The 20337-nt window shown below is 39.8% G+C and overlaps 1 protein-coding gene across 5 annotated transcripts in view; it reads right to left on the reverse strand.

The window, feature by feature from the left end:
• Positions 1–18938, reverse strand: part of PRKAA1 (protein kinase AMP-activated catalytic subunit alpha 1) — a 34532-nt gene extending 15594 nt beyond the window's left edge. The window contains exons 1-5 of one of the 5 annotated variants that reach the window (XM_047730355.1): positions 18784–18901; positions 17427–17550; positions 3357–3498; positions 1610–1703; positions 1125–1169 (exon numbers count right to left, since the gene is read on the reverse strand). In XM_047730355.1, coding sequence (XP_047586311.1) covers positions 1125–1169; positions 1610–1669 — 105 coding nt within the window. In that variant the 5' untranslated portion in view covers positions 1670–1703; positions 3357–3498; positions 17427–17550; positions 18784–18901. Of the gene's footprint in view, positions 1–1124; positions 1170–1609; positions 1704–3356; positions 3499–17418; positions 17551–18783 lie in introns of those variants that run through there. The other 4 variants (XM_047730354.1, XM_047730352.1, XM_047730353.1 and 1 more) reach the window with 4 other exon arrangements.
• Between the last annotated feature and the right edge of the window lie 1399 nt (positions 18939–20337).

The raw sequence follows: 20337 nt of genomic DNA on the forward strand, positions 1-20337 counted from the left end.
ACTTTCTGATCTAAGGAAAATATCTGAAATCATGGACATTTGGTATACCCTAATAAAATGGACAGATCCCTACCCGTTCAACCAATGGGAAGGCCCACCAATCAGTAAGCTTGGCATTTAGCACCTCACTCAAATATAAGTGGACAACCAAGAATCACCAGACATCTGAGGAAGGGCCACGTACAAAACACCAAAGCCAGTAAAATGGAGCACAGAAGGTACAGTAACAATGCAGGAAATAGATGAAGACTTAATCACACACACAACAATTGTTGACTCTTAACTATAGAGAACAAACTTATGGTTACCAGAGGAGAGAGATGAGTGGGGGTAAGGGGGGGACAGGTGAAATGGTGATGGGGATTAAGAGCATACTTATCATGATGAGCACGGAATAATGTTCAGAATTGGTGAATCATTGTATGTATATCTAAAACTAATATAACAGTGTATGTTAATTATACTGGAATTAAAATTAAAAACTTAAAACAAAAACCTAATTGTCATCCTCAGATAAGATTATTGTATCTATGGAGAACTGGTTATTTAAAAAAAAAGTCAGAAAACAAGAAAGAGCTTTGAAATAGAAAATATGACAGCCGAACTGTTAATATGCAACAAGTAAAAACTGAAGAAAATTCCCATGATGTAAAGCAAAATGATCAAGAAATGACAAATGGAAAAGATAAGAAAACAAGATACCAATTCAACTTGTGCCGCATACATGGTTGGCGGGGAGGGAGGGTTAGGGAACAAAGTGGAATACCTGAAAACTGAAATGAATCATGCCAAAAAATGGTAAAATCAAAATTAACTTGGTTATTTAATGAGCTTGGTTTTGATAAAAGTAAACAGATATGCTATACTGAACAAATGAATGATATAAAGAACTTTAGCTTGAGAGGGGAAAAAATGGCTTCTTATTGCTAGATATAGGTCTCCTAGAAAGAGGTTTTAGCATACCACATAACCTGGGTATGAGAAAATACATGGGCGGGGGGTGGGGAGAGGGTGGTGAAGGGGGTGGTGGCAGTGTTCATTTTTTGGGTCTGTAACTTAAGATACTGCTCCAAATGCCTTTTAAAGTTCCTTCCAACTCTAAATTCTTTAAGTCTAATTCCTACCTCCTTCATGGAGCCTGTTCTTACTACTCCAGGTACATCAGATTTCTGAAACCAAAAAACGAATGCAATTTAAGTGTGGCTAGGGTTGACTACCAAGGCCTAGATCTTTAAGTATTAATATATTTTGTAAGGATTAAATATATACTTCAAGATATATGTTACAAGTATTTCTATACCCCAAAGCATAAGTTGGAAGACTATGAGTTCTGGGGTCTCAATCCAATTCTGTCTTTAATAAATCAAGTGATCTTCAGTTAAAAACATAAACTGTGTATCCTGGCTTTCACGTCTGTGTAAGCAGGCTACGGAAGTAATCTTTAAGGTCTTTCCTAACTCTAAATAGTCTATGATTCTAGACAAATATATGACTAAGGGAACTGGTTATTAAGTAGACCTCTTAACAAAATTGCTTTCTGACATCTTGAAGCTAGGAAGGAATAAGGGGAGTTACAAAATATATACAGGATTAAATCAGAACTGCTTACCCTTCCATTTTTACAGATATAATCAAATAGCTCTCCTCCTGAGACATATTCCATCACCATGAAAATATCAGATGGTGTACTGATGACCTGGTACCTGGTGAGAGAAAACATTACCTACCAATATTAAAACATGTATATTCATCCATTCAGTAAATGTTTACTAAGCGCCTATAATACAGCAGGCACTGTGCTAGAAGCTGGGAAAAATGCAGGAACAAAACAAATTCTCTCCCTTCATGGAGTTCATGTTCCAGGAGCCAGGAAACAGACACTATATGAATAAGCAGTATCTCAGGTGGTGGAACATGCTATGAAGAGAAACAAAGCAAACTAAGGGGAATTGCTCATACAGGGGGTTTAAGGGAGGACTCTCTGATAAAGTAACATTTGACCAGAACCTGACAGAAGGGAGCAAACCACACCATGATCTGGAAGAAGGTGAACCAGGCAAAGAGAACAGCAAGTGCAAAGGTCCTGAGGGAGAAGCCTGCCTGGCATGTTTGAGAAATGGAAAGAGGGCTAGAGCAGAGTGAGCTGGCAGAGACAAACAGGATGTAGAGTCAAAGAGGTAATTGGAGATCAGAGGAAAGAGAACCTTACAAGCCAGAATGAAGCTTTGGCTTCTACTCTAAGGGAAATGCAAAGCTATTGAAGTTTTTAAGCAAATAGTCATGTGGTCTGATCTATTAAAAGGGTAACTTTATGGCAGCAACGTGAAGAACTGACTGTGGATGGTATAGGGGAAGCAAGAGGCTACTGCAGGAGTCCATGAGAGAGATGATGGTGGCTCAGACGAGGTTGATGACAATGAAGGAACTGAGAAACACTGAGTTCCTAGATCTATTTTGAAGAAAGAGATGGAATGGATGGTAGGAGGTGAGAGAAACAACAAAGTTAAGGATGGGTCCTATGTTTCTGCCCTGAGGAAGTGGATATTAACTCAGAGGGTGAAAACTGTGTGTAAGAGCAGGTTTGGGGGAGGGTAACAGGAAGTTCAGTTCTGGCATCCAAATGGAGATGTGGAGTTGGCAGTGGGTGTATGAAACTGGGATTCAGGGAAGAGGTACGAAAGCAGGAGATGTGTACTAAGGGGTCATCAGCACCCATATGCACCTTAAAACCATGGTACCTCAGCAAATAAGAAGAGGTGAGAGTGAAACAAATTTGGAGCCAGCCAGGTCAGTATAAAAGCCTTAGCATTGTAAGTGACAGCCCGCGTAAGAAAACGGAGCAATAAATAAGTTCTATACAGACCTACAATTGGCAACTGGAAAACCACCATAATACTACTACTGCCCCCTCTGTATACTAGATTCCTGAAATTCTATCATTTGTTATTTGCTCTATCAGAAATAAGCAGCCTGGGGGAAAACCCTTTCAACTCCCTTTCTCTTGTCTCTGGTGAGGCTAAATGACATGATGTGAGATGTGGAGGTTAACCTTTTCTACTAGCAAATCACTGTTGCTTCTACAGCAAGAGGGGTAGAGAAAGTTTTCGATCAGACAGCATGTTCAGAAGATATGAAAGAACGAGAAAGTTAACAGCTGATAAGCACAAGGGCAAAACATGGACATAGGTTTAAGTGACCATGAATGGGGTTAGATAAATACATGAACAGGCAAAAATTTTAAAACCTTGAGAGATGATTCAAGAAATGTCAGTCATCTTTCTCTCTTGTCAGATTAAATAGGTTAACAAAAATGATTTTAAAATGATATGACTATATTTAATATAATCAGATCTTACAGTTTAATTATATGAGGATGCCTGAAAAGCTTGAGGTTCTGAATTTCTCTGCGGATTTTTCCTACCACATCAAGGCTTCGAATCTTCTGTCGATTCAGTATCTTCACAGCAACTTTATGCCCAGTCAATTCATGTTTGCCAACTGTAGGAAAAATAATTTTAACAAATTAGTGCCAGACTTGATTAATAACATTTTAGATGTATTCTAAGAGTAGTAATCTCCAAAAATACTGAGCAAATTTAAGTCCTTTCAGTTCTGCCTGATTCGCCCCTAAATGTTTACATGTCCAAGAGTGATTAAATAGGAGAATACATAGGAAATTGGTAACGGTGGTTCTTTCAGAAAGGGAAACTGGAAAACTAACAGAGAAAGAAAAGAGATTTCCCTTTTGCTGTATACCTTTTGCCCTTTTAAATTCTTACTTATTTTTTAGTTCTTAAGCTATCATACATACAAACCGAAATCCAAAAAAAAAAAAAAAAAAAAAAAAAAAAACCAATTATTTTCTTTTGGTGAACAGCTCTATGGATTTTAACATATAGAAATTGGTAAAGCCACCATTAAAATCAAATACAAACAGCTTCATCATCCCAAAGACTCCCTGATGCTACCAGCACACTTCCCCCATCCATAACCTTTTGAACCTTTCAAATTTCCATTCATGAACATGCAGTTTCTATTTTTAAGAACAACAACAACAAAAAGTGATCTTCTTTCAATTTGAATGCTAGGCTCAGATAATCAATGGTGATAATAGAATTTAGTCTCCAAAAATTTAGCTTTTATTTGCCTTTTCTCAAGAACCCACCATAGAACATATATTCTACCAAAAACAGGAAAATAAGCCAAGAAGATAATATCCAGTAAAGAAGGGACCCAGTACAGGAGAAAAACTAAGAGAATCCCCAATATATGGTAATGAGGCAAAGTCCTAGGTAATAGATGTGTAGAAGGCTTAGAGAAAACAAATCCAGACAGAAATGTGACAGAGGATCCAAGACAGCTGGGGGAAGGGGAGACTAATAAATTATCTTACAGGTTTGAAAGTATTGTATTGAGAAAGATTTTGACAAAGGCATTTGAAGAAACAGGGACATTCAGCCTTAGGTTCAAAGAAAACTAAGCAAATGGAAAAAACAAGGTAATTTAATAACTCCAGGAAAAATTATAAAGAAAATAGTCACAGATTTGGATTGGCAAATAAGTCTTTAGTCACAATTATTAAATGCTAAATATGGATTTTTTTAAAGTATGATATAATTATATTAGAAGAATGACAGTGTAGAGGAAAAGGTGTAAGAGAATTGAAATCCTTATGTACCACAATAGAAAGTGAACAACAACAAAATCCATCAATAAGAATTAAGAAATAGCTTGTGTGCATGCATAGGTCAATTAGAAATATGGAGGTTTAAAAACAACAACAACAACCTACAGGTAAATACTAGAAGAAAAGAGTTGAGAGTAAGGGTAAGGAATTCTGTTTTAGAACTATACCTCTTAGCACTAGTTGGCTTTTTGAAATATACATGTATCAAGTTTTGTTTCTGTTTTTTTTTGTTTTTAAATAAGTGACTTAGGGGGTTAGCTTTTTAGGAAGAAAATGTTCTCTTCTAAATTAGGACATAGCTTGTAAGACTGAGAAAGAAAGCTGAGAGCTTTCCCTGGCAATCTTGGTAATTACCAGCTGAAAAGCAAAGATAATGATAAATAAGAAATCCCTTCTTAGTTATTTATGTTAGTTATGTACTGAACTGTGTCTCCCCCAAAATTCATATGTTGATACCCTAACCCTGGTCTCAGAATAAGACAGTATTTAGAGATAGGACCTTTAAAGAAAAGACTATTAAAATGAAACAGTTTTGGTAGGTCCTAATCCACCCTGACTCATGATATCCTTCTAAGAGGAAATCTGGACAGACGGAGAGCCAGCAGGGTACACGCAGGAAACCGTGTGAGGACACAGGGAGGAAGCCGCCATCTGTGAGCTAAAGAGAGGCCTCAGAAGGCACCAACCTTACTGAAATCTTGATCTCAAACTTTTAGCCTCCATACTGTGAGAAAATATCTGTTGTTAAAAGCCATTCAATCTGCGGTATTTTGTTACGGAAACCCTTAGCAGATTAATACAATACTTCTTACTATTTTCAAGTAGAAAACTCAACACTGGTATTTTAAACTTATGTTTAAAACATTATTTTACACCAAGAATTTGTCTTTATTATTCCAGTCTAATTAGGCTTTCCCACTTGATCTGGGATTTGGGATGGAGCTGAGCCTGCCCACCCTTTAAAAACCCGCAAGGATTATGAACCACTGCAGGTTTTTAAAGCAGGGAGCAACAAGATGATTAAATTATCTTTCTAAAAAACAAAAGATTCATTGCTTGCTCCTCACTCACTATGTGCTCTTGATGAATTAACAATAACAAGCGAGCGTAGAATTTTAGAAACTAAAGAGAACTCTACAGATCTTCAGGTCCAATGATTTTCAACAATTCAACATTTTCCCCCAAAAGGCCAACCAAGATAATGAGTGATGGGCTCTTCTGCCCCCCAACACGCCCCCTGCAGTTCAGAGAGGCAGGGGATGGGGTAATTCCTCATTACTTTGAATTTTTTTTAAGCATTTGCTACTTTCCCTAAATGTTTTTTTTTTTTATTAAAGATTTTTATTTATTTATTTGACAGAGAGAGATCACAAGCAGGCAGAGAGGCAGGCAGAGAGAGAGGAGGAAGCAGGCTCCCTGCTGAGCAGAGAGCCCGATGCGGGGCTCGGTCCCAGGACCCTGAGACCACGACCCGAGCCGAAGGCAGCGGCTTAACCCACTGAGCCACCCAGGCGCCCCATTCCCTAAATGTTTTAATTAATAATATTAAATCCATGGTTAAGCTATACAGATATTTCACATTTGGTGAAAAAACTCTAAGACTCAAAGAAAAGTATTTAAGTCAGAGTAAGTCTGAATCCCTTTCAAAATATGATTTACCACCTAAGTTCACCTTCCATTTTGTCCAGATTTTTTAACCTGTACAATCCCTCTATAATGCAAATCTTTCCAGAAAATGAGCAAATGTGTAACTGTACCATAGTCAACTCTCAGAATCAAAAACTCACAGAATCAAAAAATTTTTAAGCTACGACAATGTGGGGACGCCTGGGTGGCTCAGTCGATTAAGCCGCTGCCTTCGGCTCACGTCATGATCCCAGAGTCCTGGGATCGAGTCCCGCATCCGGCTCCTTGCTCGGCAAGGAGCCTGCCTCTCTCTCTGCCTCTGCCTGCCATTCTGCCTGCTTATGCAATGTCTCTCTCTTTCTCTGATAAATACATAAATAAATAAAAATCTTTAAAAATAAATAAATAAAATAAACTACTACAGTGTAAATGGAACCTCTAAATTTTCTTATAACCACCATTTGTATAGCTCATCTAATCTCAAAACCATCCATGGCTAAGAAATTACAGAAGTTTCCTGAAAGAAGACAGAGTAAGAATGCACTGGACATACTTCCATCAAAAACTCATTAAAATATACATGAAATCAGTGACAAAGAAAAACCTATAATCATAACTGAAATGGACTGTAGAAATTAGAAGCACATTCTAATTTCTGATAAGGCTTTCTATAATCTATTATACCAATCAGATGTGATTAACAGCAGTCAACTTGACTGTTAAGCCCCAATTCAGTAAGTATCTTCTTTCTTAGACCTAGTGTACTGTTACCTGAACAAGTAGTAATTTAATCTGTCCAACTACTCCCAAAATCTCCAAACAATGGCTTAGTGGAAACCCTCTCTCATTAACTGCATAGCTGAAACAAGACTGGGAACAGCCACAATACTGGATACTACTGGCAGACTCAGATTTGGAAAGAATATGAAAGCAAAATCCATTTGGGAATGAACTCCAACTCATCACAAATCAACCACAGTCCCCTCTCATATCCCACCCCGCTCAACCTAATTTCAACCCCAATTAACTGTAAGTAACAACTGGGTCTTCTTGGAACTCCAGATGTATATTCTATCATTAACTAAGGAACTGGAATAGGAGAGTCAAAGCATTCTCTCAAATTCATGTACTGAGCGTCTACTATATGCCAGTAATGGTGTCCCAGAAAACAGTACTGACCAAAAGCAACCTGGGTCCCTGGGACCTTCCTGGCCTCTGAAGATGACCAAAATAACTATAAAGTAAGAAAAAACAAAAAGTTTTAAAGTACAAAAAACTAAAGCAAAAAGAATAGACATTAATAAATGCTCTCCAAGAGCTACATGAATGTTGTAGAAAAAATTAACTATCACAAAGTGATAAGAAATACAGAAGTTATTCAACACCTAGCTGGCCCAATCAGGAGAGCACCGGACTCTTGATCTTGGGGTTTTAAGTTCGAGCCCCACACTGGATGTAGAGATGAGTTAAAAATAAAATCTTTTAAATTAAAAAGAAAGAAAGAAATACAGAAGGTACAAAATAAGAGCAGAGTATGATGAATTATACAACAGAACAATTAAAATCATTTAGAAAGTAGTTAAGTTGCAGAAATGTGACAGAAAATTTCATTGAACACATACCAAAATTGAGGAAGAAATTAGCAAGAGAAGGCAGGATGGTGATAGACAAAGAACAGAGAGTCAAGTAAAATTCAACTCATGAGTAATAGGGAGTAGAATATTATTCCACCTGCGAATAATAGACCACTCCCACAAAAGAAGGCCAAATAAACAAAAGGAAATCAGTAACCAAACAACCAAGGTACAACTGGACTTTTTTCTAATATGTGAACATTTCATCAAATTATAAATTAATCAGAAATAGAGGCATATCTTCATTTTTGAAGCAATAGAAATCACAAAAGTATGACTGTATAAATAGTATTCAAACAAAAATTGAACAGTAGCATGGCAGGGGAAGGTGTCATGACAGCCACTGTAATGAAATCAAATTCTTTGTCTCACATATACACACACACACACACTACTAAGTAAGTAAAGAAGCAGAGTACGTGATCAGTTTGGTTTTTTGTTAAGGGAAAATTGGTACACTAATTCCTTTTTCATGGCTGGTATAACAATAGAACATTTTAGGAGAATAAAAAGGCAACTGATATCCTAGAATAGCATTAAGAGCAATATATATTTTTTAAAATATATATTTATACATATAAATATATATTTAATATATATTTTAATATATTAATTAACTATATAGTTTAATATACGGATTTTAAAAATCTGTAGTTTCCTTACTCAGAATTTAACTTAGAATTAAGTAAATTTTAAAATGTGCATAATTATTGGGCACCTGGGCAGCTCAGTCAGTTAAGTGTCCCATTCTTGGTTTGGCTCAGGTCTTGATTTCACAGGTCCTGAGATCTAGCCCCATGTTCAGCTCCGCACAGGAGTCTGCTTGAAGATTTTCTCCTTCTGCCCCTCCCCCCACTCATTCTTTTTTCTCTCTCTCTCAAGTAAATAAATCTTTTTTTAAATGTGCATAATTATTTTTATTATAGTGTCTTATTTAAGAACAAAGATGGCAAATGACCCAAATGACCAATTTCAGAGAACAGTTTAATACATTGCTATTCCAACATAACAGGCTCTCTCATAAGACTATAGAAAATATTCTTATAAATATGAAAAGCGCAAACAAAAATTATATATACAATCTATACTTTCTAGCTATATTAAACATTTTTATGACAGTGATAATGTGCTAAAATGAAAAGTTATCCTACAGTGATTTTTTTCAAATTTTACTTACTGTTTTATATTCTTTACAATTAATAAATCCCAAAGGGAAGGAAAAAAAAATGATAGGTGTTTGATTCAACTTTTTCAGAAATAGGGCTAAACACCCCATTCTCCTACATGAGAAGGCAATCTATGTACAAAACATAGACTTTGTAGCTACACAGACCTGCCTGGGTTCTTTCCAGTATGAAGGGTATTTATTTCATGTTTGACCTGGGCAAGTTAAATTACATCAGCCTTCTATTCACTTGTCTGTAAAAATAAGAATACCACATACTCCATATAAAAGTGACTGTAGGGGCGCCTGGGTGGCACAGTGGGTTAAAGCCTCTACCTTCGGCTCAGGTCATGATCCCAGGGTCCTGGGATCGAGCCCCACATCAGGCTCTCTGCTTTAGGGGGGAGCCTGCTTCCCCATCTCTCTCTCTGCCTGCCATTCTGCCTACTTGTGATCTCTATCAAATAAATAAATAAAATCTTAAAAAAAAAAAATAAAAGTGACTGTAAGGAATGCATGAAGTAGGGTTTGTAAAGCACTTTCCATGGTATCTGACACAGTAAATGCTTGATAAATAAATGGTGGCTATCACTGTTTAGAGCAATTTATTTTCCATTGCTCCCAAACCTGCCCCATCCCTATTTAATCAGCCCTAAATTTTCTGCTTTAATCTCTATCTGGCCAATAACCTCAGTTCCTTGCTTTGTTGTCCTCATCCTCCTAGATTCAGTAGCATCCCTTTATCTAACCCCATAATAAGTGCTAAATAATTAATAGCTAAAATTTCTATGCATCTAGCCCCCATTCCCATAAGCTTCAGTTCCACCAACCTACCCATCCTCCGCCTCCCATCACATCAATCCTGAGATTTCTAGCTTCCTAAAATCAACCCTTTCCTAACTTTGGTTAATTTTCAACATAATATTGCTAAACATACACACTTGGCACCAAGCCTTGATGTTATTTCACCTACTACCTAAAAACTACAGGAATGCTTATTCAGCCATATAAGAGCACAGAGCTAAAAAACAGGCTAATCAGATTTGATTTTATCAGATTTTTTAAAAATATAAATCTAGTTGATATATAACACGTAACATAATTAAGATACACAACTGTGTAGTTAATATTCATGACATACCCACTTTATGCCCAAACCTACTGATACTCTAACTCTAACTAACCCTAGAAGACTGACATTATTAGTAACACTTTACAGATAATTGAGGAACAGGAACAGATCCCCGATCATGACTTGAGCCAAAATCAAAGAGTCAGACACTTAACCAACTGAGCCATCCAGGCTCCCCTACAGTCTTACAGTGTTGAAAACAACAATAGACTGAATAGCCCCATACCAGTAAGAAATATTCTAAAAATTCAAACATTGATTAAAGAAATAGTGAGTACCTGCACCTACTATGTGCCTGGCATTGCTACTATGATTTTTTTCCTATATGAGAAAATTAATTCAGTCTACTAAAAACCTGCCTCATATCAATTTCAATGTTTTAAGACAAGGTACCAAGAATATATTTTATTCATTCTACCAGATCAATTTAAAAGTTTCTCAAAAATTAAAGTGTTAGGGGCGCCTGGGTGGCTCAGTGGGTTAAGCCGCTGCCTTCGGCTCAGGTCATGATCTCAGGGTCCTGGGATCGAGTCCCGAGTCGGGCTCTCTGCTCAGCAGGGAGCCTGCTTCCCTCCCTCTCTCTCTCTCTCTCTCTCTCTCTGCCTGCCTTTCTGTCTACTTGTGATCTCTGTCAAATAAATAAATAAAATCTTTAAAAAAAAAAATTAAAGTGTTATAAGGGAGAAACCAAGAGTATAAAACCAAAAGCATAAAAAATAACAAATGTAATGGATTGAATACTGCCCCTGCACCCCAAATTCATGTCCACCAGAACTTAGAATATGCTCTTATGTGGAAATAGCGTATTTGGATATGTAATCAGTTAAGGATCTGAAGTTCATGAAATCATCCTAGGTTTAGAGTGGGCTCTATATCTAATGAATGGCATCCTTTATAAGAAGAGAAGAGAGCACAGATACACCCACAGGAAGCCATGGGAAGGCAAAGGTAGAGACTGGAGTTTTGCTACCACAAGCCAAGGAACACCAAGAGCCACCAAAAGCTGGAGAGGCTAGGAAGTCTCTCACCATGAACCTTCAGAGGAAGTGTAACCCTACAAACCCCTTGATTTTAGATTTTTGGCCTTCAGAACTTCGAGAGAATAAATTTCTGTTGTTTGAAGCCACCCAGTTTGTGGTACTGTTGATGCAGCCCCAGGAAACATAGTTTTGTTTTGTTTTGTTTCCTAAAATATGATATTCACCATTAAAATTAACAAATTAACAAAAGTAATCTTTTTTGAAAACTGGTTTTCTAATCTGCACTACAAATGCCCCAAGAATTCATAAATGGAACATGCTGTACATAATGACTGGGAAACAAGCAAATGTTCACCTTGTATGAACATCAGTTACTCTCCTGTGCCCTCACACGGTGACATCTGTGGGAGTTAGCTGGATAGGACTTCTTCTTGCTCCTAGGCTATTACGTTCCAGCTCCACAGTTTTCTGCATTTTGAAGTTGTGTCTCATCCTTCACAGCCTATCAGGAGTCAACTTTTAAGCCCTCTCTCCAATGTTCTAATTCAGGAATTCAAATTGTCTATGGGCTAGAAAAATCATAAAACTAAAATTATTACAATGAATTTTAAGATTTATGCTCTACAGGGGCGCCTGGGTGGCTCAGTGGGTTAAGCCTCTCCCTTCCGCTCAGGTCATGATTTCAGGTCCTGGAATCCAGCCCCGCATCGGGCTCTCTGCTAAGCAGAGAGCCTGCTTCCTCCTCTCTCTCTGCCTGCCTCTCTGCCTACTTGTGATCTCTGTCAAATAAATAAAAATAATGTGCTACAGTGAGTGGTGTGAAGTGTGTAAACCTGGCGATTCACAGACCTGTACCCCTGGGGCTAATAATACATTATATGTTTATAAAAATTTTTTAAATTAATAAACAAATAAATAAATAAATATAAAATCTTAAAAACAAACAAACAAAAAAAAAGAATTATGCTCTACAGAATACTAGGACTGAAGCCTCCACACAGAAAAAGATTTTGTCAGCAAGGAAGTCTGGGAAAGGATGTATGCTCTCCCTTTTGGAAACCCACTACACATATTAACACAATAATGGCTCTGGACTGCCTAGTAAAGAAACCTATTAAACATTTTTAACCAGTCTTACTTGGATACAGACTCTTCCCTTCAAGGTTTTCAAATAATGTCCCAACACCGATGGCTCAAATATTTTCTCTTTCAGAGTAGGCAATAGCCCTCTGGATATCATCTTTCTCCCTCTTTCTTCCCAGGAAAATCTTCGCAATTTAAAGCTATCATATGATAATCTGTTCTTTTCCTTAATTATAGCAACAGATATTTTGCCTTGAACCCAATTACCAACAAACTTCAATATCAGAATTTCAGTAACAATACTTTTGAAAATAGGATTTTATATGATCACATTTGACCCTCACAACAAACCTATGATATAGGTAATTATAAAGCTCTAAGAGATTATATAATTTGAGGCAGTAAAGCTATTAAGTGATCAAGCTGGGATAGACCTTCTGACGTCAAGTCTTACGACCTACCTACTCTACCACACCATCAATATGCAATAGAAAATTGCGGGGGTGGGCAGGGGAGCTAAGCCCAATATCAAACCCCAAACCCTGAACTGTTTTCTCAAAACTAAGCAAAGGATTCTCCATATATTAAGCTCAGTTGCAGCCAAATTAATTGCTGCTCCATAGTCAATCAATCAGTAACAAGTGCACATTGTCAGGAATATGCATTAAGAGAAACACCCCCCTTTCCAAAGCTCAAACCTTTACTCTTCAGACTGTTATTGTTTTACAGTAGTGCTAAGATACTGGTTTGTTTGTTTGTTTTAAGATTTTATTTATTTGAGAGAGAGAGAGAGAGAAAGAGAGAGCATGAGTCGGGGCAGGGGCAGAGAGAGAGAGGGACAGACTGAGTCCTAACCAGGCTCCACATCCAGTGTGGAGCCCAACGTGTGGCATCTCATGACCCTGAGATCATGACCTGAGCCAAATTTAAGAGATGATATCTTAACCAACTAAGCCACCCACGTGCCCCTATGAGATTGTTTTTGAACAAAAGAGAAAACAGGTATTTCTGCCATGGAACACTTACAGGTCACTCATAGCAAAGGCTACCAAAATTCACAATGTCTCCCTCACAAGAGCAGTGAATTAGTCACCCTCCAACTAACAGCCTATTAGTGCTTTTTTTTTTTTTTAAGATTTTATTTATTTATTTGATAGACAGAGACCACAAGTAGGTAGAGGCAGGCAGAGAGAGAGGAGGAAACAGGCTCCCTGCTGAGCAGAGAGCCCGATGTGGGGCTCGATCCCAGGACCCTGGCATCATGACCTGAGCCGAAAGCAGAGGCTTTAACCCACTGAGCCACCCAGGTGCCCCTATTTTTTTTTTAATTATTTTATTTATTTATCTATTTGACAGACAGAGATTGCAAGTAGGCAGAGAGGCAGGCAGTGAGAGAGAGGAGGAAGCAGGCTCCCCACTGAGCAGAGAGCCCGACACGGGGCTTGATCCCAGGACCCCGAGATCATGACCTGAGCCAAAGGCAGAGGCTTTAACCCACTGAGCCACCCAGGCGCCCCCTATTAGTGCTTTCTAAAGGGAACTTTGTCTACCTGTAGGACACTGTAACAACTGCTCTTCTAATCAGACATGTAATCCTGAAGTGAAACAAGATCATACTTTGAAAGAGAAAATTTTAAATAGGAAAGAGATGCCACAAAGAACTATCTACTGAAGATTTTCTGATCACCTATTTCATTCCCGCTCTAAAATTAAAAGAGCCTGGGTGGCTCAGTCATTAAGCATCTCCTTGGGCTCAGGTCATGATCCCAGGGTCCTCGGAAAGAGAGCATCACATCGCATAGGGCTCCCTGCTCAGCGGGAAGCCTGCTTCTCCTCTCCCACTCCCGTTTGCATTCCCTCTCTCGCTGTCTGTCAAAAAAAATAAAATGCTCTCTCTCTCTCTAATTAATAAATCTTTAAAAAAAATCTCACTCTTAAAAGTATAAAGGAAAAAACTTAATCTTCGAGAGGATGAGCATTAAAAGCTATAGGTGGAAATCTGAGAAAGGCAGGTTTACTTAAGGAAACATTTCAGGCATCCCAAAAGGCAAACCAAATACCTATGTTCACCCACCACCAGCTTAAGCAATAAAACATTACAGATGCAAGTGAAGCACTTTATGCCTCCTCCCAGATCCCTTTCTCCTTTCTCCCTCCCCAGAGGTAAACACTACCTTGAATGTGGTGTTTGTCTTCCCCTGGAGTATGAACCCATAAACAATACTGTAACAATGTCTTCCCTACGTTTATTTCTACAAATTTAATTTTATATATTCTTTTTTTAATATTTTATTTATTTATTTGATAGATCACAAGTAGGCAGAGAGAGAGGAAAGCAGCAGGCTCCCCGCTGAGCAGAGAGCCCGATGCGGGGCTCAATCCCAGGACTCTGAGATCACGACCTGAGCCAAAGGCAGAGGCTTTAACCCACTGAGCCACCCAGGAACCCTAATTTTATATATTCTTTTGAGTACATAATACCTGCACTGCACAATTAAACGGTACAAAAAGATATGCAGTGAAATGGCCCCCTGCTACCTAGCTCCCCCGCTCTGAACTAATGTGTTTCATGTGTATCTTTAAAGGGTCACTCCATGCATGTGCAAGTAGTTAAACTTAAAAACCTTCCTTGCCCCTACTTTTTATACACAAATGGTAGGTATACTAGACACATTTGTTCTACTACCCCCTTATTCTTCCCCTTAAAAATACACCTTGGAAATTGCTTCCTAAATTATATAAAGCCTCTTGTTTTTTTCTTAATGTTTGCAATGTATATCATTGTATGGATAATGATAATATAACTACTGTCCTACTAGAAACGTTATTTCTAACCTTTGTATTTATAAACAATATGGCAATAAATAACTCATTATTTCATACCAGTATATCTATAGGATAAATTCCTAGAGTCTAAATCACTGGGTTAACTTTAATAAATACTGTCACACTTTTAGAGGTGGCAACATTGTACTCTCACTAGCAATGTCCGGGTGTTTTTCCATGATTTTAAAATTTATATAAGTAACATGATAGTATTCTACTTCTTTGGTTTTTGTGGCCTAAACTTCATTCCCACTCTAAACTTTAGATATAGATATAAATATAGATATAGATATATAGATATTTTCCCACCTTAAAGAATTTTTTTTTTTAAGTAAGCTCTACCAGTGTGGGGTCTTGAATTCATGACCCAAGATCAAGAGTTGCATGCTTTACCGCCTAAGCCAGCCAGGACCAACCCCCTTAAAGAAATTTTTAAATAACTTCTACTATGATTGATTCACAAAGAGATTAGTCACCTATTTACCTGAAATTGCAGTTTTATGTAGAAAAATACTCACCAGCTTAATAAATAGGTTGTATGTATAAACAACTCATTTGCTGAAGACCACCTATACCACTAAAGAGACCATCTTCTCTTCTCTTGGAAAACTTAACAAAAACTGCCATTTTAATTTATTGCAATAGTAACATGAGACTCTGTTCATCCATGCTTTTATAACTGCTGTACCTGGGGAAAGGCAAGTGGACCCTGCAAGGAAGTAGAGACTAACACCTTGATAACCAAAGGGGGAAAAAAGGCAACTTGGGAATAATAAAAGGTAATTCAAACATAATCCCAAACCCAACCCCGGTAGCCTGTTTAAACTTTCCCCTCACAACAAGTTGCCAAATGACTTTTTCAGCCTGTAATAGGGAACAAAATAATCACTGTGAATTTATAGTCCCCTTTGCCCCCAAAATTAAATTTCCTCTAAGCATGTAGTATCATATTAGGAATTTTCTGCATATATCTTATCTTCTATTAGATTCCTTTTCTGTGTTAAATTTACCAACATGTAACTAATTTTAAAAGCTCTATCTACTCCAAATTATCTCCACTGAAGTATCTGGCTAATCATACCATTGACAAGAATTCTTATCAAATTAAGGCTATGTAAGTTACCAACCATCACCACTGTAAGAGCTGTTCCTGCCTGCTCACTGAACATCTAATTTCTCTCACCTAACAATTAATACCCATTCTGTATAGGTATTTATCTACATGAAGTACTTCAGAAGAAGATGCCCTCACCACGCACACACATTTAACAGTGGGCCATATTCCACCAAGAGTAATGCTATCTCCCTCGCTAGTGCACAAGCCTGAACCAAATGGCACATGGCATCCCTGGCCCCAGGGACTGGATAAGCCAGTGAGACTCATGAGAGTTATGCTGAAGCTTCCAAACTTTGGAGAGAGAACCATAGAAAGTAAGGTTCTTAGCTAGGCTGAGTTGGATTTTCTATTACTGTACATGGAGCAAAAAGCATCCCAACTGTTTAACAACTTAAAAATGCACTGGTTGGGGCGCCTGGGTGGCTCAGTGGGTTAAGCCGCTGCCTTCGGCTCAGGTCATGATCCCAGGTCCTGGGTTCGAGCCCCACATCGGGCTTTCTGCTCAGCAGGGAGTCTGCTTCCTCCTCTCTGTCTGCCTCTCTGTTTACTTGTGATTTCTCTCTGTCAAATAAATAAAATCTTTAAAAAAAAAAAAATGCACTGGTTGAGGATTTTGAGCAATATCAACGAATGTATTTGCGAACAAATTTAACCCTATCTATGAAACCTGATTCTTTGATGACTATTGACTTGTCTATAATTTAGAGAATTGACTTTGACAGTATTTAACACTTCAAGAGAGGCACATGTGGAAGAATAAGGTTAGGGAACACCACTCACTGAAAGGATTCATGTCACAGCCACATCACAGTTCAAATCCAAAAAATGAAAAACTCCCTCTTGCTTTCCTATCTGCCATGCCAAAAGCCACTGAGCGAATAAGAAAATGAGACCTGACTTTGCACAGGTCTTTATTAGAAGGATGAGCATCCTAATCCAAGCAGAACCCTGGAAGGAGTGAGGGTATCAAGACTGTCATCACTATTTGGGGGCATTAATGAGCATTTCTTACAAATACTGTAAACTAAAAGCAGTCTGTAATTGCTAACAAGTAAAGAGACAACACAGCCAAAAATAAATAATTTTGAGGGTACAGAGACATCTTACTGGCCTAATACAGACCCACCCTGATGGCTCTTATTACCCTATTCTGGCATTTGCTTCTTACTTTCTTACATTGTTGGCCTTGCTGATTTTCATAAGAAGGCTTAGGCAGTTGCTTCCCTGTGGGCTATACAGCAATTTTCCAGTTCTATGACTCAGAAAGAGCAAGAGAAGGAAGGGTTCTCCTCTTCCATCCCTAGATAAAATCAGAAAATGTTTATTTAGCTCCGGTAAAGCAAGGCTCAGTTAGTTAATTCACTGTACAGGCTTTCACAACTTTTTTTTTCTTTCAAGTCAAATATTTACCAAGAGCTTAGTATATGCAATTCATAGGTTATTATATATTCAAAGCCAATGAATGAATTACATTTATCAGTTCCATGCTTCCTTTCTCTACATCCCTAATAACAAAGTCAAATATTTTAAAGAAAAAATATTTATGCCTCACAAAGTTTGCAATTAAACTTTTTGTGCCAGAATTGGTGGACTGGTGATCAGGTTTGTTATTTCCAGAATATTGTGCTGAAACACAAGGGTAAGACATTTCCCACTTTCCTTTAAAAAAAAAAAAAAAGTTCAAATGATGTGCACTCAATTATTAAAACAAATATCCTGAGAAAGTAAATGGAAACGAACTACATCAATGAGCTAATAAATACTATCTGGAGGCAACATCTGCACTACCTACCAGGTTTGGCACACACAGTCTGCAAAACTGATAATTCAGAAACACTGGAGGCACGGAGTCTGCATTCAGAACATAAACCATGCATCGCAAATACAGAACCAGGTTACATTCAATTAACTGCTCCGAAAAAAAATTAGTCATCCGTCCCAACGAGATGGCCCTTTTTAAAAAATTCTGTAAGCTACCCCCAAAGCAAGCCTACTTTTGGGGGGAGGTGGGAAGGGGGGACACATTTCACACTTGAGAATCAGCCCGGGCAGGTAAGTCGAGAACATCCTAAAGAGGACGGAAATACGGACAATACGGAGAACTGCCAGGGAAGCGATGGGCTGGCCCTGAGCCGAGGGAGCACAGCCCCAGCGAACAAGAAGCCCTCTCCCCAGGGCTCCGGGCCGAGACCCCGGCGCACCCCCCCTCCTCCCAGCGCTACGAGCGCGCCGCGCAGCCCTACACTGCCCCACCTGGGAAAGTTCGCACCTCCGCATCCCCGCCCCTCGCACCAGCAAGCCCCTCGCACCGCGGTGCCGTCGCCATGGCGACCGGTCCCCACCCCCACCCGGCCGGAGAGGGTCGCGCCGCAGTCCCGCGGTGGCCTCTGACTCCGCTCCCGCCGGAGTCAGGACAGGGGTTGCAGAGCCCGGGAGAGGAGGAACGCCGGGGCGGGGGAGGATGAAGAGGTGCGAAAGGCGGAAGTCACCCGGACCGCGGGCTGGAACCGACCCTTGCCCCGGGGGTCCTCACCCTTCACTTTGCCGAAGGTGCCGACCCCCAGCGTGTCCCCCAGGATGTAGTGGCCGATCTTCACCCGCCCGTCGTGTTTCTGCTTCTCGGCTGTCGCCATCTTTCTCCAGGAACTGAGTCTGCGCATGGCGCCGCGGGAGGGGGCGGAGGGGGCGGGCAGGGCCGCGCCGGGGGCGGGCAGGGAGGGGGGTGGGGACGCGGGAGGGCAGCCGCGCCGCCGCGCCGCCGAGCCACCGCCCAGCGCCGCCCGCCGGGTCCCTGCCGCAGGCTGTCCGGCGCAGACGCTCCCCCTGGCGGGGCGGGCAGGGGTCGCTGGGAGGGCCACCGGTATTCCCCTTCTCGCGCCGCTCCGCTTCGGCCTGGGGCGCCCGCCCACCTGCGCGCCAGAGAGGGCTTCCTGAACTGCAGAGGAGGGCGGCAGCCCTTCGGCTGCTGTCCTCTGTGGCGGAGTTTCTGCCCGCGGCGATCTCCCCGAATCGTTACTCATGGGGAGGGGTACCGCTCTCCTTGCGATTCCGAGGGGATAGATGGGCACGGGGGAAGCCCACTCGGGCGAGGCAGCTGTGTGGCTGGTTACTAGTGCGGCGTGAATTGAAACATGGCAGGGGACACCGCCCTGCCACTATGTTCTAACCTGTATATTTTTCCTGTGCGGTTGGAATCTAAAACCCACGGAGAGTTGTCACTTGCATCTTCGACGGAGTTTCCCCTTTTTCTACCCACCCCCCTGGTTCTTCGTTGTTGTTACTTTGAACCAGTAAGTTGCTATTGGGCACCTCGACAGCTTTTCTCCTTCTGGATGCTTTTCTGAAATTTCCTTCCCAAGCAAGCTCTGTTGGAAGGAGCAGGTTGGAAATACTGTGAACGAACATGTGCTCGGGAATGGGATGTTACAGACATAGGAATTAATATTTTTTGATTACCGATAAAATGTAGACTTTGAACTGAAAACAAGGCTTATATTTACAAGTCAATCGACAAGTATTTATTGTACTTGCAATGAGTAAGTACAAATGGGATGTGCCATGTTACAGGGGAAGTAGAGAAAGCATGCTTATTTCTATTAAATTTTTAAGCGAGTTCACTGCTCAGTTGTATTCCCCTGATATGGGTAAAAATGAAGTGTCCAAACAAACAAGATATGATCTCTACTTTGCAGTGTCATAGCATTTGGGCCAGTGTAAATGGGCAAAGAGTTGAACTCTTCAAGAAAGTAATATAAAAAAGTAAGACTAAAAATGTTATCCTTTTTGCTCCTAATCAAAGTAACCCAGCTCCTCTGATGTTTATATACTTTCTCTTTATGAAATCAAAGTAACATGAATTAAGTACTGCTTTGTTCCAAGCACAGCACTGCAAGGGAAGCAAAAGCTGGCGCTTAGAATTACAACTAGCCTTGGATGATCAGTTTCTATTGTATTAGGGACTGCACATAGTCTGAAGGACCATGAAGTTAAGAAGTCTTATTACTGACACATTTGGGGGTTGGGCAGTGGTTACTGTTGCAATTTTTGCTCTCTGGTTTCTTCACCTTTTCTTGTTTGCCTTGTGAGT

Source organism: Lutra lutra, chromosome 5, assembly GCF_902655055.1.
Source record: "Lutra lutra chromosome 5, mLutLut1.2, whole genome shotgun sequence".
NCBI classification, from domain to species: Eukaryota; Metazoa; Chordata; class Mammalia; order Carnivora; family Mustelidae; genus Lutra; species Lutra lutra.